Here is a 21239-nt window from a genome sequence, read left to right on the forward strand (position 1 = left end):
ACTCCCTTCGCCGCACCCAAACCATCTCCACCACATCGCTCCAAAGCAGGCGACGAGAAGAGACAGTCCGCCACCGCCATCTCTCCCGCCTTCGCCCTCCCGCCGCTCAACGGCGATCCCTCCCTTCACATGCGATAACCACCCCATCCTCCCCCAACCATGGGCAACGCTCTCCTCATCCGCTCCGCCTTTGCCCTCTTGGAAGCCCGGCAAGGCGCCGACAGCGAGGAAGATGCTCCCGAGGCCGGCCAGAAGGAGGTCTTCTCCTCCTGGGCCCTGCTCATCCTCATCGTCCTCCTCATCTCCGCCTTCTTCACCAGCTACATCCTCAAATCCAAGCGCATCCAGGCGGTGCATGAGACGGTCATATCAATCTTCGCCGGAATGGTCATTGGCTTGATCCTGCGGTTGATTGGCATCGAGAGCATCCTCTCTAGCATCAGCTTCAACTACCAATTCTTCTTCAATCTCCTCCTGCCCCCCATCATCCTCGCGGCGGGGTACGAGCTACATCAGGTGAGCATTCAAGCGTCGTCAAATACACCCATCCCCTCCCTAACACTAACAAACCCAGGGCAACTTCTTCCGCAACATTGGCACGATCCTCACCTTTGCCTTCGCCGGCACCTTCATCTCCGCCCTCGTCCTCGGCATCATCCTCTACCTCTGGACCCGCATACCCCTCGAAGGTCTCGAAGTGTCCTTTGTCGATGCCATGTCTGTTGGCGCAACTCTCAGCGCCACCGACCCCGTCACCATTCTTGCCATCTTCAACACATACCAAGTTGACCCCAAGTTGTACACCATCATCTTTGGAGAGAGCATCTTGAACGATGCCATTGCCATTGTCTTGTTTGAGACGGCGCAAAAATACAAGAACACCGTGGGCGCGTCCCTCAATCCCTTCAGCTTCTTCGAAAGTATCGGCATCTTCTTGATGGTCTTCTTTGGAAGTCTGTTCCTCGGTCTTGCTATCGGCTTGGGCACGAGCTTATTGCTGAAATTCACGCACGTGAGGCGCGATCCCAAGATCGAGAGTTGTGTGGTGTTCTTGATCGCGTATGCGAGCTACTTCTTCGCCAATGCCATTCGCATGAGCGGTTAGTCATGACCCCGATCTAAAAGCTCTCCCCAACCCCCATTGCTGACGTACAGATCCAGGCATTGTGTCACTGCTGTTTTGCGGCATCTGTCTCAAACACTACGCCTACCACAATATGTCGCGGAGGTCACAACTTACCACCAAATTCACCTTCTCCCTCCTCGCCCAACTCTCCGAAAACTTCATCTTCATCTATCTTGGACTTTCGCTCTTCACCGAGACTACGCTGGAGTACAAGCCACTATTCATCCTGGTCACCGTCATCGGCATCTGTGTCGCGCGCTGGTGTGCCGTCTTTCCCCTCAGCAATGCGATCAACTGGGTCATCCGGTACCGCGCACGTCGCCGCGGCCTTGAAGTGGCCGAGGAGCTGCCCATGAACTGGAGGATCATGATCTATTGGGCGGGATTGCGAGGAGCCGTTGGTGTGGCTCTTGCTGCTGGATTGACCGGTCCGAGTGGCTACGCACTCAAAGCTACCGTGTTGGTCGTGGTGGTGCTGACAGTTATCATCTTCGGCGGCACCACCTCGCGCATGCTTGAGATTCTCCACATCCGTACCGGTGTCGTGGAGGAGATTGATTCGGATGACGAGTTCGACACCGAACCCATCCGCGCTGGAGTGTACGCCAAGAAGGACAACACTGGCTTCGGACACACGCCCACTTCCAATGGAGGGATAGGATTAGACTACGTCCGCTCCAACTCATACAGCACAGGCAGCATCAGGGGCTCGCGTCCTCGACCGAAGGATGGCGCATACAATGACGCGGGCCTGTTGAATCCCGACGCCTTTGCCGAATCGCCTGTGAACAGCGACGACGAGGGCCTCGACCTGCCACCCAACGCATCCCGACCGGCCAATCGCCCTGGTTCCGCTGTGCCGTACACGGACCCGGACACCACCGCAACCCGCGCGGAGCCAACATGGCGCGAATGGAGCCCTGCCAACTTCAACGCAAGAGGCGCGCTGAACCAGATCATTCAAGCGAGCGAAGATCCGGGCATGGTGTTCAAGCGGCTGGACGAGCAATTCTTGAAGCCCCATCTGCTGCTCGATCCGAACAGCGGACAAGGTACGCCGAGGCACGGCAATGGCCATGCTGGTCCGAGTGGTGGTGGTAGTGGGGAAGTTTGATCGCTCCGGCTTGACGAAAACTGGGTTAGACGCTGCGGGCTAGAAAATTCTTTGGACTTAGCGAATGTATTCTGGAACGGTTTGACGAGATGTCACAGTCCACTATTGCGAAAATTGAGGATCGTTGTGAAGCTCGTTACGACATGGAAGTCACCTCTCGGTCCTCAAGGAAACGTTTGGGCTGGCTTCTGCCTGGTGCATTCACTCCATGACTATGAGCGAGGGTGAGGGGACGCCGAGGTGAAGTCTTGACGCCAAGCGGGTGAGTGCTCAGCAAAGGTGAGGTGAACTCGCCCACCCGACGTCACATGATTCCCGCTCTTTCCTAATTCGGTCGGTTGAGTGGTTACACACATGCAGTCCGCTGCATGGACCCCCCGCCACCACTCATAACAAGTCTCTTCAATTTCCTCTCTTTCTTCCCTTCTCTCTCTCACTCGCGTTCACACAACTTCTTTCTCAACGTCCCGCGAAAGTCGCAACAGTAAGTCGCTCCGACCATCCTCAGCTCTGACATGACGCCCTGAACAAACTGACCATCGCAGCCACCCACTCACAACCACCCACTCCCCACGACTCACTGCCACCCCCCGTCGCAAACATGTCCACCACCCCCGACCCAATCAAAGACAGCAAATCACCCGCCCCAGGGGGGCCCAACACCCTGAGCGAGAAGGAGAAGAATCTCATCGCCACCATCGTCACGCACTGCCTCAAATCCGGCCCGCTGGAGATCGACTCCAAGAAGCTGGTGAAGTATGGCGAGTTCAACACCATGAAGACGGCGCAGAACACGTGGGGCAAGCTTAAGGCGAAGATTGCTGCTATGAACGATGATGGGGATGTTGAGGGGAAGGATGGCGCTGGTATGTTACATGTCTCTTTTGCCTCGCTCATTTGAGTGCTCTTGATTCGCAAAGAAGTGACTGACGACTGTACAGATACTCCCAAGACGCCCAAGACGCCCAAAGCTGCCGCAGGAGGTGCCACGCCGGCCTCCAAGAAGCGCGGGAAAAAGACCGACGACGATGAGGAGGGCGGAGATGGCGGCGCCAGTCCAAAGAAGAAGACTCGCAAGTCTCCCGCGAAGAAAGGGGGCAAAAAGGCTGGTACCGCAGTCGAAGACGCCGATGACGATGTGAAGGTTGAAGCGGCCGAGGAGGATGACGACTGAGTCTGCAGTCTCACTTGCATCTTCGCTTTGCGTCTCAGGGGATTGGCATTGCATCGCGACTATGAGTGCGCACTTTCTACGCTTCGATGAATGCGAAGCCTCATTCCACGATGGAGGAACTGTGAGATGTGTGTCTGATACGCGTCTTACGCTTCGACGCACTACGAGAGCCTTCTAGGTAGACATCCAGTGAATCAATGAGAGGCTTGAAAACCATTTGCACACTTTCATTTCTCATGTCCAGTTCTAGAGTCATCATTACATTATCGCATTACTCATCCATCCGTTCTCAACTCCCATCTACACCACAGCACCGCCCCTTCCCAAATGCCCATCCCCACGATCCCTCGTTCCATTTAGCTGTCTTCATCATCACTCAGCACAACTCAATCGCAGGAAAGAAACGGCCTCCACCCCAACCATAGAAGATCGCACTCTGCACATCCACATTCCCCGCATTCGCCCACAGCTTCAGCAAGACGAATCGCCCGGAAATCGGCGGGTCGAATTGGAGGCCGACTCTGGACTGGCCCCTTTGGATATGAAAGCGGGCGAAGGTGACGTTGGGATCTTCGAGCGCGCTTTCTTCTGCGCTCGCGGTGGTGGGATGGTAGGGTCGGATGGTGGTGGAGCTGCCCGGGGTAGTGGATCGGGAATGTGGGAGGGCTGCAGGTGGGGAAGGTGGGCCTTGAAGTCTGGCTCCCGGGCGCCGGTAGACGGGTAAGGGACCGCGGTGGGTCTGATCACGGTGGCGATTCTGCACGCCGAGGGCAGCGGCGTGAAGGGGCATCTCGGCGCGACGGCGGGCGAGGTGAAGACGTTGGAGGCGGTAGTCGAGCACTTCTTGTGGGGATGTGTCTTCCGGGCCGGGCCCGTCCTCACTGATCAGAATGGATGGGCGGAGATGGTTGGTGGTGTCTCCGAGATCAGACAGAGGATGCGGGGGCGTGATGGTGCCCGGGGATGGGATGTCGCAATATACGTCGAGCTGGTGGTCCCATAAGTCATACTCATTGAGATCAGGACGCGAGCTCCGCAGACGCTCTCTCCTCTCTTGGAGCATGGCGTGCATTTCTGGGTCGCGCAGGGCTTCAGTGAAGGAGAGCTCTTCGGGCGAAGAGGGTGCGCTGTCGCTTTCGCCCTCCGAGTGCAAAGGGTTATGTGCCGAACGGCGAGCGTGGGGCGGTGGGTCGATGTATTTCTCGACGTCTCTCATCGTCATGCCGATGTATACCTGACCGTCGCGGACACTACAATTGTCAGCTACGGCCGTGTCTGCAGACGGGAGAGAAGGCATACGGGGCGGTGAAGCCGTCGGTCGGGCCCAAGATATAAAGCATGTCCAAAGCAAAGGGAGTGTCGTCTGCATGGCGCAGGACGACGTTGATTGCCGAATTCTCGGAGCAGTACACACTCTTGTCGTGAAGGAGCAAGTTTCTGGGGCCCAGGTAGGTGTTGGGATGCCGGGGGTCTTGATGCTCACCGCCATCACAGCTCACGAGCTCCATCTCCAACCTTCCACTCTCCACTTGGCCAAAATGGCCATATTTGATGGGCTTTCGAGGCTGTGCAGGTGGGGAGGACTCGGTGCGTTGTCGCTTGAATCGGTGGAGGCGATTGGTACTCCTCGCATCTTCTTCCTCATTGGGGCTATTCGACCTGCGCCGACGTCCAGTGGAGGGGGCGAGCAAACTGCGGCGATCATCCGTGTCGGGCATGGAGTTGGGCACACGAGGAACCATGGCTTCACGAGGCCGACTAGGCCTCTCTCTTCTGGACTCTACAGAGCGTCGAAGGCGATTGCGGAGAGTGGTGGACGACGGGGAACGCGAGGCAGGCGGAGAGTCATACGAAGCGGAAGCGGCGGACTGAGGGGCATTGGCAGGGGAGTTAGCGGACAGCGGCATGCATTGGTGGTGTGTAACATGACGAACCCGCACGGAGGAGAGAGGACGTGGATCAGGCATCTTTCAGCCGTGCGACCCGCGGGGGGCCTTGCAAGCGGAGATCCTCGGGGATGATGTCGTCGACCTGGGGAATATGAGGAGGGTAGAGTGGCCGAGGATGTTGCAGAGTTGCTGGGAGAGATGGGGTGTTGGCTGCTTGCTTGCCTCCCCGCCGTGATGTCGAGGGAATGTGACGGCGGAACTGGCGGGGGAGGGCAAGCGCCGCGCTAGCAACGCCACACCCGTGTCTGCCCCACCTGTGCATGATCGCCAGGGACGCAAAGCCGTTTCTCTCATGGATGTCTTCACATCTTGACATCCTGAATTCATCACCTCACTCGACATTCATTGACCTCCGCATCGCTCATCTCATTTAAGGAGAGGTGTTGTCGGCAGCGAAGAGGGCTGCGCTCTGGTCTTGGCAGTCTACGCGGCTCAGCGACTGATTCATTCACGCATCAGACAATCAACATCACAGCTTGCATCTCTCACTGCTTCTAACCAAATCACCTCCTCGTACTGTTGCGCATCTCGAGAACAAAGTCTCGCATCGCCTCGTCTTCCTATACACCGCCAGCATGGCCGGAGACATACCCGCGCCTCACACAAACGGCGTCGATGGCTTTTCCAATGGAACTTCTGCCATGGACGCCACTTCAAACACCGCCGATTCCACTACCGCCGGCCTGAGTGCCGACGAGATTGCCCTCTACGATCGGCAAATCCGCCTCTGGGGTGCGCAGGCGCAGGAGCGCATCCGCTCCGCCAACATCCTCCTCATCTCGCTCCGTGCGCTCGGCACCGAGATCGCCAAGAACCTGACGCTTGCGGGCATCAACTCGCTCACGATTGTCGATGACAGTCCCATCACTGAAGAAGATCTGGGCGCCCAGTACTTTTTGCGAAACGAGGACATCGGCAAGCCTGTTCGTCCCCTCCCTCCTTTACCCCTCACATGCCAATGCTGACTTTGTCTCGCAGCGCGCCGACGCAGCCATCCCACGAATTCAAGAGCTCAACCCACGCGTAACTGTCAAATCTGGCGGCAGCCTGCAAAACCTGCTCCTCCAGAATCAAAACTATTACACGCCCTTTGACATCGTGATCGCCTGTGACCTCGATTTCAACACAACCTGCAACATCAATGATGCCTGTCACCTCGCTGGCCGGCCCTTCTACGCCGCAGGGATTCATGGCTTCTACGGCTACGTTTTCGTCGATCTCAAAGCCCACGAGTTTGTAGTCGAGAGAGAAAAGTCCAACAAGCCCACTCAACTTGGCCCGGAATCCGAAACGCGATCCATCCTGGCCGTCACCGATAAGCCCGACGTCCCCTCCAACGGCAAGAAAATGGAAATGGTCAAGAAACAAGAACGATACTGCCCCTTACGGCTCGCCAACACCTCGCCCCTACCCGCGGACACACTCGCCAATCGCCGCAAACTCAAATCCGTGCCGCCCCTACTGCCCTGCCTGCGTGCTCTCTTCGATTTTCAATCCGCCTACAGCCGCCTGCCCACCCACACCACCCAAGACCTCGGCGTCTTCGCTACGCTCGTCAATCTCAAATCACAAGAGCTCACGGTTCCCCCGCTCAGCGCTGACTCTCTCCGCTCCTTCCTTCACAACCTCGGCGCGGAAATCGTGCCCACCGCGGCATTCGTGGGAGGCAGACTGAGCGAGGACGTCATCAACGTGCTGGGCAAGCGTGAGCAGCCCATTCAGAACTTCGCGCTGTTTGATGGCGATGCGATGGATGGTAGGATCTACTGCTTGTATACCAAGCCGCCGGAGCTGCTGGTGGGACCTGAGTTGATGGCAATGGGAATGGGAGGCATGCCGATGCAAGTGGATCTGGGAGGAGCGAATGTTGGGAATGGAGTTGGTATGACGATGGGTGGCACGGGAGTCAATGGAGATGCAGGGTATGCTGTGCCGATGGAGGTGGTGGGTGGTGCTCCTGCGGGTGCGGAGAATGCGTCGGTGGGCAATGGGGTCGATGGAGAGGTGGCTGGAAGTGGTGCAGATGCTGCGGCTGCGCCTTCGATTGCAGCGACGATAAGCGCTCCAACAAGCGCGCCTGCGAACGAGACGGGTGTGACGAACGACGCATGACGCAAAGCAAAGACACGCTTTGGATGAGATCTCAGATGCGGACGACTAAGGGTACATGCAGGTAGCATAGCGGTACAAACAGTATACCCCCGAGCATCCCGTGTTCACTTATTCCGTCTGTCTCTTTTGTCGGAAGACAAGCCGGCAATCTCCTCAATATACCCAGCCACTTTCCTCGCCACAGCCTCGTTATGCCCTGCTCATATCGCAACGGTCAGTACAGGAGCCGCTAGACGCAAAACTGATTCATCATATAAGAGAGACTCACTCAAGCAAAACCCATGCGGCAACCCCGTCACGTCAACCTCCATCCAAGGCCGCCCGCCCTCCTCCTTCCCAGCATCCGCCTGCCGGGCTCGAGCAGCAATCACAGCATCGCGAGTGCTATTATCCACCCAGTGGTCGTTGTCGCCCCAGAAGAAATACAATTTTGGCGGGCGACACTGGCTACTTTGTGAGCTGATCGGTGAGGAGGAGGGAGAGATGTTCCACAAATGCTCTTCGACCCATTTATCCTGCGTGACTTCGTTGAGTTCGTGTTTACCTAGGTAACTATACTCGATCAGCTTTTGAGGAGCAATCCAGAAGAAGCTGGGACTTACAGAGCTTGTCGGACGCCATTCCGACTTTGCAGAAAGGCGGTGGTAACGCTTGCACCGTGAGATGGCATACCGGTCACACTTTGGACGAACGACTGGAGAGTGCTGCTGGGCAGCAGGAAGCAGAGCATTTTGGCGATTGTGTGGACTACGCTTGGAACACCAGGAAGATTCGCAAGCAGCTTCGATTGTCAGTCATCGTAATCATGCCAGTCTACTGAGTGGACGGGCAGGTAGACTTACCGAGACTTTCCTCCCGCTTGGGCTTTTGGCAATATCTACGATCGTCGGGAAGAGACAGATGCCACCTGCAATGTCAAAGGTTGCGTCGGTTGGGTTGCCGCCGTGGTCGAGATTTGGCTGAGCTTGCCTTCGAGCAATGATCTCGAGAAGGATGTATGCGCCGATGGAATGGCCAATGAGGATGATACGAAGCGGATTGGTCGATGCGCAGGGATGGCCGTGTTCATCTCGAAGTCGCTTCGCCTCAGCTTTGATCTGGGTTTCCACGAAGGACACTTGCTCTTGCAAGTTGAATGGAGAAGTGCTGGACGTGGCATCGTTGGGCCGAGAAGTGGGCGCGCTTAATTCGAAACCCCCGAGACTGCGACCGCCGAGGACATATTGGACTTTGTTGGAATCTGTGGCAAGGTTCGTTGCTAGATAATCGCGGAACTCCCGATAATATTCGATCAAGCCTGGATTGCCAGGTATCATGTACACGAGGAACGTCACGGGAGATCCGGAGGCATCGTTGGATGGGGAAACGATACGGTGTAGAGAGTCAGATAGCATGCTCTCATGATGAATCGCTAGGCAGATTAATGATCCAGATGTGACGATTGCAATAATTGCATCATGCGAAGTGAAGTTGTATGTGATTATTTAAGCCTCAGGCACAAGTTCACGGGATTCTCGACTCCACGCGGATTGGATCCGCGCTAAGCCACAAACAAGCGAGGCCGAGGGGGTTGCGGAAGGGGCGAAGGGGCTTGTGGGGGGGGAAGAATCTGTCACGCTCCCACTTGCTCTCGCCCTCGCTGACACTCACATCCACGCCGACCACAACCCAGTTTGCCTCCAAAACACCCCTCAACATCCCCAATCCATCAATTTCCATCAAGACTACGAATCTCACGGGGCTTGCTCATCTACTTCCGTCCTTTTCTGCCGTTTTGGAGCGCGACACGCGTGAGAAACTTCGCATGGTTGCTCACGACCTACATTGCGACGAGGCCCGCGTGCAGGCCTTTTCGCGCTTAGTCATCGCTGCCCGACCGCACGTCCCTCCATGTCGCATACCCGTGCGCAGGCGAGCAGACATGTGCGACAGAGAAAGTTGAACACCAAGCAGCCGCTGCGCATCTTTCGCGAGCGGGAGATTGATGAGACGCCCGACGATGAGTCGCGCGGGAATATCCCTCATGTCGAGACCGGAGTGGAGAAGGGGGAGGAGATAGTGAGTGGCTTCATCACTTACCCTTGTAGGTTGTTGCGCCGCAGCAGCATCGCTAATATCGCTCGTGTCAGGAATACCATCTCCAAGCTGTCATCAATGCCGCCAACGCGGCTGCGTTGGGAGCGGCGGCCGCTGGCAAGCAGAGCTACATTCCCACTCCGGAGACTGTCAAGGCAAAAGGCGTCGTATACGACGATCTTTACCCCAAAGCCTTCGCGACTCCAGCCACCTACATCCGCTTCAGCTCGACAGTCGAGGATTGCATCGGCGTGTCGTATTGCATGAATGACGAGGATGCCGAATTTCTGAGTAAGCTCAACGATGGCAAAGATGTCAACGATGAGCCGCGCAAGGACAAGCTCGGACAGTGTAGCGAGGATGTCTTCGAGGAGGCCATGAACTACTTGGAGGAGACCACGGCCCGTCTGCAACCTTTCGCCGCCGTTGAGAGTGTCTCACTTCCGGGTTTGGAGGAAATGGAGAGGGCCATCGACGACAACCTTTCCGCCGATGCACAGACATGGCTCAAGCCCGTCTACCAGTATTGGTGGTCGAAGAAGGGTAGTCGGTCGTTGATGCCATCCATCAAGGTCCGGGTTCTCGACACATCCAACGACGCCGATGACGCCGATCCATATGTGTGCTTCAGACGCAGAGAAGTTCGCCAGACTCGCAAGACGCGCGGCCGAGATGCGCAGGTGGTCGAGAAGCTGAAGAAGCTTCGCCTCGAGCTCGAGCAGGCCCGACAGCTGGTCCAACTCGTCGTCCAGCGTGAGCAACTCAACAAGGAGGATCTCGAGATCTCTCGCCGGGTGTTTGAAGAGCGGAAGAAGCTCAAGGATGTCAAGATTGACAAGAACATCATCGGGGAGAAGGGCGAGGACGAGGAACTGCTGGTCAATCAGAAGGTATGCTTACCCGAGGTTCTTTCCCATCGGCGCTTCTCTAATTGTTCTCGCAGCCAGCTCCAAAAGCCAAGAGGCCCCAGGAGGCCGGACGTCCTGCGACGATCCGCCTTCGTTCGGCCGGCGATCGCTCTGCGCCGGAGGACGAGCTTACGCAGCTCGCCGATATCCAGGCGCAGGCGGATGCAGAGGTCCAGCGAACCATCGCTGCCCGCAAGGAACAGCACAGGCGATGGAATGCGCAGTGGGAGGATGAGACCTGGCGGCCACTCACTCCACCCCTTGACGACAATGACGACAAGCCCAGATGGGCGCCCCTTGCGCTGCCAGACGCATCATATCCCACGCCACCTCCGACTCTGCCATCGAAGAATTCGCCAGATCGAGACGATGTAGAGATGCAAGACGCGGCTCCAATACGAGAAGAGGACGCTTCGGCTGGCGCCCCTCAGGAGCCGGAGATCGTCTTCCATATTCCCGGAGCATACCCGCAAGACGAAGAAATGTACGTCGAACCAAAGCGAGATCCCACGCCGCTTTGTCGACTTCGGTATGGCCGAGGCGGTAGATGCTGGCTCGAGGCCCGGCGCAAGCGGCCATACGCCCTGATTAGCAGGGGAGTGGTGTCGGATTCCGAAAGCGATGATGAAGAGCCGCCCGAGTTCTTCCCGATTGACCGGCAGAAGGTTTTCGACCTGCGCGTCGGCTTCATGACCGGCCGTGTCGCGCGCCCGGAAAGCATGGGCGGGGAGCGGCGGGGTTGGTCGAGCGGCGATCAGGCGGCCGTGGCTGGTGCTTCTGGACAGCAGCAGCAGGCGCAACAGCAACAAACGCCTGCGGGAAGCGCTGGATGATTGGTCTTTCTGTGCCGCCGAGTGCGAGCACTGTGTTCGTAGGACAAAGTTCCCCTCTGTAAGATAGCATGGAAACGATACCCAGGTTTCGCACTCCAGTCGTTCATCCCTGGCTCTTCTTTGCTGCTGCATTCGCTGTCAGTGATTCATCGGCCTTACGCTTCCTGTCGCCCTCGGCCAGGTGCGATGTCTGCGATAATGCCTCGACAATGATGGACTTCTCTCCTGCAATGATATGTTCCGCCATTTGCCTCCGTAGCTGGCTGATCGGAGACTCATCGGTAGTCATATTGCTGCTATCGGGGTACCTTGCTTGTCGTTGAAGTAGCACGCTGTGGAGTAGCTTCGATGCCCCAGGTGATAAGTCGGGTCTGGGCAGCTTGTCTTTCTTTTTGAGAATCTCAAAGTCGGCTTGAGGTAAGGCCAGGGTGTTGAGAAGCACTGTGAGTTCGGGCGGGAAGTGCTCATCTTCTGAAGCTGCGCCAGCAATGTCGAAGCCGTCTTCCACGACGTCATGTTCGGCCAGGTAATCGACTCGAGTGTTGACCTTTTCCGGGGAAATGTTCAATTCTTTTGACGCAATCGACTTGACCAGCTCCAGCGAAATCTCGACCACGTCGTATTTCGCGTAGTTGTCCGTGATATACCCATATCTCCGCAGCACATCAGCTCGTGGCAGTGGCCCGTAATCATTGAAGAGCTCTTCCCCCTTGCGAACAGGTTTGATGGTTTTCATGACCACGTTATCATCTTCGTAGAACAGTTTGGCATTGTTTCGATCGGCGTCTGCGTTCAGCATGTCCGCCAGCGGTACCATGCCTTTGGGCAGCAGTGTGTCTTCTGTATCGGAGTCTTCTTCCCATCCATCTTCTTCGTTGCGTGTGGAGGTGGTGTTGGTTGAGGACTCGAGATCGAAGGCGTAGGCCATGATGGAGCTTCCCATGCGATGGCAAAGATCGAGGAGGTGACCGTCGCTGAGATGGGTGCATGCAAAGTTGGCTTCGTATTGTCTGATGATGGGGAGGATGGTAGTGCGAAATGTCTCAGTTGCCTTGTCTTTGCCGATTTTGGAGACGACAGCAGAGCCTTGCAAGAGCTCGAGCTCATCGTCTGTCCAGTACATCAGAGTGTTGAATTGGGTTGGGAGGACGTCAAAGTACGGCTTCCATCGTGATTCGGCCCCATGTTGATATTCGTAGATCATGGCCAGTATGAGGGACAGCCATGGATCATCCGGTGACGCTGCCCGGATGTCGGACGGAAGATCTGATGTTCCAGACGTCAAAATCGTTGATCTTGGAACGCTGAAGAGCTCCTCGTCTTCTTCGATGTCGTCCTTAGCAATCACACCTCGTCCAGCATTGCGGTGTCGAAGGTCTGCGAGCTCGATCTTGGGGGAGACGGAGGTGCCGTTTTCTGTTAGCCAAGAGAGAAAGCGAAGGGAAAGTTGGGCGAAGACATCTTCGTCGAGTTCACTCGACATTGTGCTTTTCAGAAAGGTAGTAGGGTAATGAGTGACACAGTAAAGTGATTGAGAAAATAGTCGAGTCCAGCACTGGAATATTTCTGGCAGGCCCCGCAAGGCTTGGCAGGGCTCGGTCTCACCTTTCGCCGACCTCCGGCCAATATGAAGCAAACCTCCCTGCCTTCCTTTGATATCTATCTCATCATCAATCTTTCGTGAACGACCAGCGTGCCTTGATGCAGTCGCGCTCTCCCATCTGGAGAAGCGCGAGCAATGCATTCCGCTCTGTCACGCAGCCGAGACCGAGATCTGGAATCCAGGATGCGACAGCTCCTTTTCGACGACGGCTAAGCAGTCACGCGAAGCCACGACCTCAGGTTATCTTTTCTGGCATCCAACCGACTGGGATTCCGCATTTGGGCAATTACCTTGGTGCCTTACAGCGATGGGTGCAATTGCAAAACGACGCGAGCCCTGAAACTACCTTGATCTACAGCCTGGTCGACTTGCACGCCATCACTGTGCGCCAGGATCCGCGCCAGCTTCGACAATGGAAGAAGGAGAGCCTCGCCATGCTATTAGCCATAGGCCTCGATCCGAACAGAAGCATCATCTTCCATCAGAGTGATGTTCCCGCCCACGCAGAACTCATGTGGATTCTGTCCTGCCAAGCGAGCACGGGATATTTGGGCCGAATGACGCAGTGGAAGGATAAGACTGCCAATGAGCGGGAGAATAGCGAGAAGTTGAAGCTAGGTCTCTTCTCCTATCCTGTGTTGCAGGCTGCCGATGTCCTTCTCCACCAGACAACGCATGTGCCCGTCGGCCACGATCAGGCTCAGCATCTCGAATTCGCACGCGAATTGGCGAGTGGCTTCAACCATGTTTACCGTGAAGACATCTTCACGTATCCAGAGACCATGATCAGTCCGGCGAAACGGGTCATGTCTCTTACAGACCCGAGTGTGAAGATGTCGAAAAGCCATTCGAATCCCAAGTCGAGGATCCTCCTAACGGACGACAAGCAGACGATTGAGCAGAAGATCAAGCAAGCCATGACAGACTCGCTCGGCCCGGTAACTTACGACCCGCAATCACGAGCGGGTGTGAGCAATCTGCTGGACATTGTGCTGCATTGTGATGCGGGCCAAACGTATCAGACCGTGGACGACATTGTCAGTATCGGGAACAGACTGAGTCTGAAAGCGTTCAAGGAGTGGGTTGCGGAACGGATCGAGCAGACCGTCCGGCCGATCTGCGAGAGATACGCAGACATCGTTGGAGAGCAGAAGCAGCTAGATCGCATAGCTGAGGAAGGAGCTGAGCGGGCGAGAGCAAGTGCTCGCCCCACACTTCATCGCGTAAAGGAGACAGTTGGTCTGCTTTGATCGATTCGATGTTGCTGCTGTTCCAGCAGGATGTTGTGGTATGCACGACTACGTTGCGAATGATGGAATTTACTCCACCATCCTGAACACATCCTCTTGTTTCTCCCGGGCTGTTTCACGTCGTCGAGATGGGTCTTTGGCATTGTACAACATTTGCACTTAGTACTCAACGAACAGCTTCCATCGATCGAACATCGAGCTTTTGCGGGTGCATGCTTGGCCTTCCATTACAATCAACCAGGACCGGACAATCCAATTACTGAACTTGCCACCGCCCACTTGGTTCAATGAGGAAAGATATGGTCTCGTAATGGCAAATTGCAAGAAAGGATCAAGGAGCAGTGCCGTTGGCTCGCAGACCCCGGCCTTTCGCTAATTCGACATCGTATGCCCCGAGCGCGCTCCCTCCAGTCTCCGTGCTCTAGCCTTTGTCTTGGTTCCAGCTCTTCTTTGCTAGAGCGGGAGCGGGCCACGCCAAGCATTCGATGGCTGCGCAAAGGCGTCTCGGTGCTTTTGTTTGGCTATGGGCTGCCACTCGTGTTGAGTAGCGTCTTCGTCGGCCGTAGAGGCTGCTACGAGCTGCCACGAGTATGTAAGGTAGCGGACTTGGACTGCACGGGAGGCTGGTATTGCGCCGAGGCTTAGCAATCAGGCTGGCTTCAAAGGGAACTGAGACGCTTCCAGAAGTAGCCCAAGCGCAGCTGACTGGGCCTCTCGGCTTGATTCAATCAAAAGTGACATGGAAGTAAGACCCTTCCAGGAGTGGCAAAATAGAAGCGATGACGAGTACAGAAGTGTCTCGCTTCGTTCTTGAACGGGCCCTGCGTAGCTGGGACTGGTGCTGAGCTGCTATCAATGGCGCACATATCCCGAGAGCTTGTTATCAGACTCCGGCGCGGCAGCCTGGGCGACACCAGGGTCGAGGGTGGGGCAAAGATAACGACATCAAAAATTTTCAACCTCACCTCAGAGACGGCATTGGACAGATGGAGTAGTGATAGCGATGACATCTTCTCGACCGCGACCGCGCCAAAAAAGGAGTGTGCAGATAGCAGATTGAGGGTTGTGGAATCCAGCACGTGAGCAAGTCTGGGCTTGATTACGGTTCCGAATGCGAGGATCGTGGTGGTTGTCTCGCGCGATTTGTGACTGGATGGCCGGCACGCCCGAGATCAACGCCCCTGCAGCTCTCCGGATTCCAGAATCACGACTTCTGGTCGATCATCGGCTTAATGCATGACGATACAGTACTGTATGCAGTCAGCATGCACGGCATGGGGAAAGAAGTCAATTGAGCCGAGTAACAGTGCAATGCCATCAAGCCGATGATGATGAGGCGGTTCAGGGTACAGTATCCCTGTACAGTACAGTACACCCATGATTGAACGATGAACTACGGCGCGTTTCAATTCCGCGCACGCGTGGGGTGGTGTACGCTATTCTTATTATGACACAACCCCGCTCACCCACGAGCTACAGTCGCCACATCCCCGTGGGAGAGGGGAAGGGCGGATTGTGTGGTGTACGGTGAGGGATCTGCGATTCGCTGGTTGTCGGCAGCCAAAGGGTTGCAGGAATTCGATCGCGAGAGGGCGAGTGGGGTCCTCCCACGAACCTCGTCCTCGCGTGGCCAAACATGGTTATTGTGGAGCGGCGGGCAAAGTCACGATGTCTCTCATGCCGCCGTAACCGTGCGAGCGCGCCTTACCCCACTGGATGTTTCCCGCAACCACCAGACCTCAAGCGAGGCTGCCCGACGGTGATTGGTGCCTGGAAAAGCCTTAGCAAAGTACCTCGCGTTCTGTACTTGTTGTGTGGATTGAGCAGCTGCTCCTTGTGCGAAACATGCGCCAGCTATGCAGAAGGAGGCGACGGCAGCGCCGACGAGGACAGAGAGAGAGAAAATTCGCCTTGTCACAGGGTTGGTTGGGGTACGTGACACCGCGGCCAAGACTGGACCGTCTGATCCGTCCGACACCTCGCAACCCGACGCCTGAGTAGGGTGGCAAGAGGGTCTGAGTCGTGTGCTTTCGCGCGAACGTGGGGGTTTGATCTTGATGTCCCTTCCTCGAAACATCCGTTTCCGTTGTCTCCGAGAGAAATTGCGCGCACTCCACCATCACGCCAACGGGGGTGGGATGCTGGGCCGGGGGGGAAGAGCGGGGCGCGCGCAATCTGGAAAGCCAAGTCGGGGCGCCGATTGGCAAAAGCTTTTTCGGCCGCCACTCGGATGCGGCCTAGAATCGGCTAGCGGTTGTAACGCGAATCCTACTGCAACCCTTCCGCTATCAGCGCTGCAATCCAAATCTTTCTAGAAGGCCTTGCCATTGGTCTCCGCGGGAATTAACCTTTGCCTTCGCCCTGATTGGGCCTCGCGCGCGACTGGACCGTCGCTGGCCGTGTGCCGGGTGGGGTAATCTCATTCGGCGCGCGCCCATTCTCCCGCGCGCCAGCCAGACATTCCAGCGTTCGTGTACGCCGGGCTGTCTGGTCTCGCTGCCAGTGCGCCACTGCGTGAGATAATAAAAGGGCCAGCACGCCTCCCCCCACCCCTACCGTCTGCTCTCATCCTTCTTCTCCTTTTCCCTCCCCTTCGCCCAACCCCCCCTTCGCTGCTGCAGCCTCTGCCCAGCATGTCTATCATTGCGAAGCCCGCGGCCATCTCGGCCCCCACGGAGCAGCAACGCGAGTTCCACGCCGACAAATCGGAGCTTCGCAGGATGTCGGCCGACGCAACTGCCCACCCTGGCCTGCCCGAACGCCAATGGGGCTTCGCTGCTCGCCTCGACCCAAGCGTGACCTTCGAGGAGTTCACCTACTGGGCCAAGGTCGAGCGCGAACTCGAGGACATCGAATACAAGCAGTACCGTGCGACCACGACGCATCGAGGCTTCATGGGCACCTTCAAGGGCTACTTCACCAGCAATGCCTACGAGGATACCAAGGCTCACGCCGACCCCTCTGCGCTTGCGAGCCACGACAAGGTCCTCGAGCACACCGACATCACCGAGAAGGCGGGCACGGGCAGTGATAGCGACGACGCTTTCGTTGCACCCATCGGACCCCAGAGCGCAAACAGCGACCTGAACGCGGACTGGCGCAAGGCCTCTCGAGCTCTGCGAACGGCTGGCTGGGGTACTGTCTTCTACCTCATCACCACCGACATCCTCGGCTGGGGCCAGTGTGCCTATGTCTTTGCCAACACTGGTTACGGCTACGGCTTCGGCATCTTCGTTCTCATGGGAATCGCCGCCTTCCTCTCGGGTATCTACATCTGGCAAACCTTCCTGAAACTCGACTCGTCCCGCTACCCCATGGTCACTTTCGGTGACGCCTTCTTCCGCCTCTTTGGCAAGCAGACGCGCAATTTCATCAACGTCCTGCAGTCGCTGCAAATGTTTCTGAGCGTCGCCATCGTTCTCATCGGCCAGACGTTGATCATCGCCCAGCTAGGCGTGTCGTCAAACCTCTGCTATGTCGTCGCGACGGTCATTGCACTCGTCGTCTCCATGGCCAGCGGATACATGCGCTCGCTGAAGCATCTCGGCTGGTTCTGCAATGCTGCTGTCTGGTTCAACGTGGTGTCGTTCATTCTCTGGTGAGTCAGCACTTGCTGCGCTGAAGTCACATGAATACTGACCTGCTCGCTATAGCTGCATCTCCGCTGGACTGTACTTCCCCAACGCCGTGGCCCAGGTCTACAACAGCATTTTGCCCAAGGAATGGGCCGTTCACCCAGTACCGGTCGCAACTTTCGTTGGCACGCCGCCCGCTCTTTACCAGCCCACGAGCACGAATCTCTTCGCCGCCAAGTTCAACGGCATCAACAGCATGGTCTACGCCTACTCCGGCGCCATCTTGTTCGTCGCCTTTTTGTCCGAGATGCGACACCCTTGGGATTTCTGGAAGGGCATGCTGTGTGCACAATTGTTCATCAGCGTTTCCTACATCTTCTTCGGCGGATTCGTCTACTCCCAATGGGGACAATACGCCTTCAGCAACATCAACCAATCCGTCGCACCTCTCGGCCTCCAGATTGTTGTCAATGTGCTCAGTCTCCTCACCGGCTGGCTCGCTATTTGTAAGTGTCCTGACACCTCTTCGACTCCCCACACTCCGCTGACATTCCTGACAGTCTTGTATTTCAACGTCGGCATGAAGACCGTCTATATCGAGGTCTTCCAGGAGATCTTCAAACTCCCGGCTATCACCACCCCCAAGGGCAGAAAACTCTGGTGGGGCCTTGGGCCGATCTACTGGATCCTCGCCTTCATTGTTTGTCTGTCCATCCCGGCGTTCAGCGCGTTCGTCAACTTCGTCGGTGGACTGCTCAGCTTGAACTTCACCTACTCCTTCTCCGGCATTATGTACGTTGCGTACTTGACCCAGGATGGGGCTAGGTTGGAAGGCGAAGGGTTCGACCCGATCACTGGTGTCACCACCCGTCACGACGGAGGTATCAAGCGATTGATGCGTGGATACTTCAAGAATGCGAAGCTGACCATCCCGGTTACCATCTACTTCCTGGCTGGTCTCGCTGCCTCGGGCATGGGCACTTGGGCTGCAACGCTGGGCTTGATCGCAGCCCTTGGTCCCGGCGGCATTGTCGCCACCTCGTGGAATTGCACCAACCCCTTCTACGTGACCGCACAGGCCGTTGCGGCCGCTGGCGGTCACGGCAGCTGATCGACGTCCCGTCTTCACCTGGCTGATCCCCGCTGGTCTATAGTATGTAGCTTTTTTCCCTGCTTAGCTACATGGGCAAGAACTCGTCCAGCATTACCACTCACTTATCGTAATACTGTACCAATCAATCAACCTACCTGTTGGTTCATCACCATATATCCCTGTTCAAACGCGGTATTGTAATTTCGTGTAAATCGTCGTTGGAGACAGCATGTAAGTCTATCGCCGATGCTAATAAAGTGTCAGTTTGGACCACGGCATCAAGATGACATATTGCGTTGTTGGTATGCCCACTCGATGACGCCGCTCGCCGTTGGCGCTCTACGCATTGCGGTACACCCTGGTCAAGGAGGTCGCATGAAGCCGCGATGCATACGAGGATACCTATCCGGCAAACTCCACAAACTTTTAGTTGCGACCTTGTTACTCAGCGGCATTCACGATCGCGAGGCTAAGGCATCTTGCTTACAGTATCAATCAACGCTACAGAAGTGAAAGACATGGGCGCGGAGCACGGGTGATGCCATCGCATCCGAGCCCGTGTTCAGTCGACTCTATATCAGCGCGGCGCGAGGAGATGGAGCAAGCGAGCCGAGCGGCGGACGAGGAGCGAGACGCGCCCAAGCGTCGTCGAACGGTGCTGTGGAAGCCGGGTACGGGGTACTGTCGGACGTGTCGGTGCGTGGATCGATTCGCAGTTGCTTTGAGCGAACGGTATCGCCTGCTAACGTGTTGTTCGCAGCCGGCGAAAGGTCAAGTGCGACGAACAGAAGCCCAGTTGCCAACGGTGTGCCAGGACCGGTCGCGAATGTGAGGGCTACGCCACTTGGGAGACCTGGCCGATGGCCGTTGGCATGCATGCTGACGACGACCCCGCGGCTTCCAGCGGATCCACGGCCGGCAACGACCTGATGCGTAACGACGACTCGACCCGTTCGATCATTGCAACATCGCCGAGCGAATACCCCGTCAATCACATCCAGCTCTTCGCCGGCTTGATCGAGGGCCAGTATCGCAAGGGCGCCTACGCTGCTCCCGGCCCCGCCCATACCATATCATTTCTCCATTACGTAGCCGCGCAGGATGTTGCGCTTCCGTTGCTGCGCAATGCCACCGACACCCTGTGTCTGGCGCATCTGTCGAACCGCTCGGGTGATGTGCGTGTGGCTCGCGCTTCCCAGGACTCGCAAAGACGGTTACTCTCGCTGCTTCATCGGGCGGTGGCCAACTCCACCTCGCCCAAGCCCTTCTGCACTCACCGTGACGTAATTGCGAGCATTTTGATGCTCAGTCTTGCCCCTTTGACGACGGTGCCCGACGAGCAGCAAGAAGATAGTCTGTCGCCTGCGTTGATCCACCTCAACGGGGTCATGAAGTACCTTGAAGCCCACGGTCCCATGGCGTTGGACGAAAATGAGCCTCTAGACTACAGATTACTGTGCCACGTGCGGTTACTAGGCGTGTTTCAGCATCTGAGGTGGCGGAAGAGAGCCTTTTGGGATCGGGCAGAGTGGAGAGAGGTGGGCAGCATCCCACTCTCCTACGCTCCACGAACGGTGATGGCCGACTTCGTCACACGCCTTCCGGGGGTCTTGGAGCAGACGGATGCTTTCATGGCCGCTGAGATCGGTCCGTCAGTACAGACGCAAGCCAAAGGGGCACCACTCATTCGCACACTCGACGAGCTACAAATCAAGCTCGTCGGCCCTTGGCTGGCTGGACCAACCATCACCAAGCGCAGTGTCCTCTTCGCCTCCGATCTGGGGGTTGGCGTTGGTGCCACGGAGCAGCCCTTTGGCGCTTGCGATGGATATTGTTTCGGTGCGATCTACGACTTCACCAACCCCTCGCATGGCTTCGTGAACGCCTTTGTTCGCTTCATGTGCCTCATAGCCGACTGCACGCTGCTACAAGTGCTGCATCATATCGATGCGCAGAGAGGATCGTCTGGCGGAGCGTTCACCGTGCGCGCAGAAGCTGTTGAGGAGCGTGCGTACTTCCCGGCTACCGAGCTATGTCGATACGCCCACTTCTTCAGTAGACGGCGTTCCCTGCCCGCCGCCAGCTTCCTCGACAGCATGATAGAGGGGGCGCGGAACTTCTTCGAGTGTTTTGGGGCGCAGGAGGAGGCGGAGTGGTGCAAAGCATGTCTTGCGTCGAACCAGACTCGCCTGCAGAGCTTGCGCCGTGATCTTCCACCTCTCATCTGTCCTGTGGGCAAGCTTATGGCTGGAGTGGCGGACTCCTGTCGGTATGGCAGGCCGATCGCGTGCACGAAGGGGACTGAGGAAGAAACGAGTGTACGATGTGCCTTACCTCAGCGATGAAGTTCATCTAGAGATGAATTATTCATGATGATTGAGCGAGGCCGTCCGTCAGTGCCAATCGCACGTCATCTCGCATGGATT

At 56.7% G+C, this 21239-nt stretch overlaps 10 protein-coding genes across 10 annotated transcripts; 7 read left to right on the forward strand and 3 right to left on the reverse strand.

Annotated features, from left to right (window-relative positions):
• Positions 1–159: 159 nt before the first annotated feature.
• BDY17DRAFT_309930 (sodium/hydrogen exchanger 3) lies at positions 160–2240 on the forward strand (the record flags this gene model as incomplete). The annotated part of the gene is made up of 3 exons (XM_033735383.1): positions 160–516; positions 575–1100; positions 1162–2240. The coding sequence occupies 3 exons, from the start codon at positions 160–162 to the stop codon at positions 2238–2240; spliced, it is 1962 nt and encodes a 653-aa protein (XP_033591338.1).
• Positions 2241–2841: 601 nt separating this feature from the next.
• On the forward strand, positions 2842–3414 carry BDY17DRAFT_309931 (uncharacterized protein; the record flags this gene model as incomplete). The annotated part of the gene is made up of 2 exons (XM_033735384.1): positions 2842–3106; positions 3182–3414. 2 exons carry the CDS (start codon positions 2842–2844, stop codon positions 3412–3414), a joined length of 498 nt encoding a protein of 165 aa, XP_033591339.1.
• A 376-nt stretch (positions 3415–3790) lies between these two features.
• Positions 3791–5156, reverse strand: BDY17DRAFT_323598 (uncharacterized protein; the record flags this gene model as incomplete). Its single annotated transcript, XM_033737045.1, has 2 exons — positions 3791–4664; positions 4714–5156. 2 exons carry the CDS (start codon positions 5154–5156, stop codon positions 3791–3793), a joined length of 1317 nt encoding a protein of 438 aa, XP_033591340.1.
• An 848-nt stretch (positions 5157–6004) lies between these two features.
• BDY17DRAFT_249523 (uncharacterized protein) lies at positions 6005–7475 on the forward strand (the record flags this gene model as incomplete). The annotated part of the gene is made up of 2 exons (XM_033730983.1): positions 6005–6286; positions 6342–7475. The coding sequence occupies 2 exons, from the start codon at positions 6005–6007 to the stop codon at positions 7473–7475; spliced, it is 1416 nt and encodes a 471-aa protein (XP_033591341.1).
• Positions 7416–9078, reverse strand: BDY17DRAFT_135293 (uncharacterized protein). The gene is made up of 4 exons (XM_033729458.1): positions 8318–9078; positions 8078–8256; positions 7744–8027; positions 7416–7671 (listed from the first exon to the last, which is right to left on the reverse strand). Exons 1-4 carry the CDS (start codon positions 8867–8869, stop codon positions 7580–7582), a joined length of 1107 nt encoding a protein of 368 aa, XP_033591342.1. The 5' UTR covers positions 8870–9078; the 3' UTR covers positions 7416–7579.
• Positions 9079–9117: 39 nt separating this feature from the next.
• On the forward strand, positions 9118–11344 carry BDY17DRAFT_135272 (enhancer of polycomb-like-domain-containing protein). The gene is made up of 3 exons (XM_033729457.1): positions 9118–9533; positions 9605–10441; positions 10495–11344. Exons 1-3 carry the CDS (start codon positions 9366–9368, stop codon positions 11290–11292), a joined length of 1803 nt encoding a protein of 600 aa, XP_033591343.1. The 5' UTR covers positions 9118–9365; the 3' UTR covers positions 11293–11344.
• A 252-nt stretch (positions 11345–11596) lies between these two features.
• On the reverse strand, positions 11597–12748 carry BDY17DRAFT_237332 (uncharacterized protein; the record flags this gene model as incomplete). Its single annotated transcript, XM_033730320.1, has 1 exon — positions 11597–12748. A coding segment is annotated over one exon (1152 nt), but the record flags the coding sequence as incomplete, so codon positions are not given.
• Positions 12749–12993: 245 nt separating this feature from the next.
• On the forward strand, positions 12994–14145 carry BDY17DRAFT_248487 (uncharacterized protein; the record flags this gene model as incomplete). Its single annotated transcript, XM_033730915.1, has 1 exon — positions 12994–14145. One exon carries the CDS (start codon positions 12994–12996, stop codon positions 14143–14145), a length of 1152 nt encoding a protein of 383 aa, XP_033591345.1.
• Positions 14146–16619: 2474 nt separating this feature from the next.
• BDY17DRAFT_135373 (transmembrane amino acid transporter protein-domain-containing protein) lies at positions 16620–19091 on the forward strand. The gene is made up of 3 exons (XM_033729459.1): positions 16620–17743; positions 17799–18226; positions 18281–19091. Exons 1-3 carry the CDS (start codon positions 16779–16781, stop codon positions 18829–18831), a joined length of 1944 nt encoding a protein of 647 aa, XP_033591346.1. The 5' UTR covers positions 16620–16778; the 3' UTR covers positions 18832–19091.
• A 317-nt stretch (positions 19092–19408) lies between these two features.
• BDY17DRAFT_323605 (uncharacterized protein) lies at positions 19409–21158 on the forward strand (the record flags this gene model as incomplete). The annotated part of the gene is made up of 2 exons (XM_033737046.1): positions 19409–19509; positions 19574–21158. The coding sequence occupies 2 exons, from the start codon at positions 19409–19411 to the stop codon at positions 21156–21158; spliced, it is 1686 nt and encodes a 561-aa protein (XP_033591347.1).
• Positions 21159–21239: the final 81 nt, after the last annotated feature.

Source organism: Neohortaea acidophila (genome assembly GCF_010093505.1).
Source record: "Neohortaea acidophila strain CBS 113389 unplaced genomic scaffold BDY17scaffold_4, whole genome shotgun sequence".
Lineage (NCBI taxonomy): Eukaryota > Fungi > Ascomycota > Dothideomycetes > Mycosphaerellales > Teratosphaeriaceae > Neohortaea > Neohortaea acidophila.

What these genes read in the sequence shown, in the direction of transcription:
- BDY17DRAFT_135293 (XM_033729458.1), bottom strand. Translation starts at nt 8,869, where the DNA reads ATGCTATCTGACTCTCTACACCGTATCGTTTCCCCATCCAACGATGCC. An exon ending in CAAGCGGGAGGAAAGTCTCG is followed by an intron (nt 8,257 to 8,317) that starts GTAAGTCTACCT and finishes TGACAATCGAAG; the next exon opens with CTGCTTGCGAATCTTCCTGG. An exon ending in AATGGCGTCCGACAAGCTCT is followed by an intron (nt 8,028 to 8,077) that starts GTAAGTCCCAGC and finishes GATCGAGTATAG; the next exon opens with TTACCTAGGTAAACACGAAC.
- BDY17DRAFT_135272 (XM_033729457.1), top strand. Translation starts at nt 9,366, where the DNA reads ATGTCGCATACCCGTGCGCAGGCGAGCAGACATGTGCGACAGAGAAAG. An exon ending in TGGAGAAGGGGGAGGAGATA is followed by an intron (nt 9,534 to 9,604) that starts GTGAGTGGCTTC and finishes CGCTCGTGTCAG; the next exon opens with GAATACCATCTCCAAGCTGT. An exon ending in AACTGCTGGTCAATCAGAAG is followed by an intron (nt 10,442 to 10,494) that starts GTATGCTTACCC and finishes TTGTTCTCGCAG; the next exon opens with CCAGCTCCAAAAGCCAAGAG.
- BDY17DRAFT_135373 (XM_033729459.1), top strand. Translation starts at nt 16,779, where the DNA reads ATGTCTATCATTGCGAAGCCCGCGGCCATCTCGGCCCCCACGGAGCAG. An exon ending in GTGGTGTCGTTCATTCTCTG is followed by an intron (nt 17,744 to 17,798) that starts GTGAGTCAGCAC and finishes TGCTCGCTATAG; the next exon opens with CTGCATCTCCGCTGGACTGT. An exon ending in CACCGGCTGGCTCGCTATTT is followed by an intron (nt 18,227 to 18,280) that starts GTAAGTGTCCTG and finishes CATTCCTGACAG; the next exon opens with TCTTGTATTTCAACGTCGGC.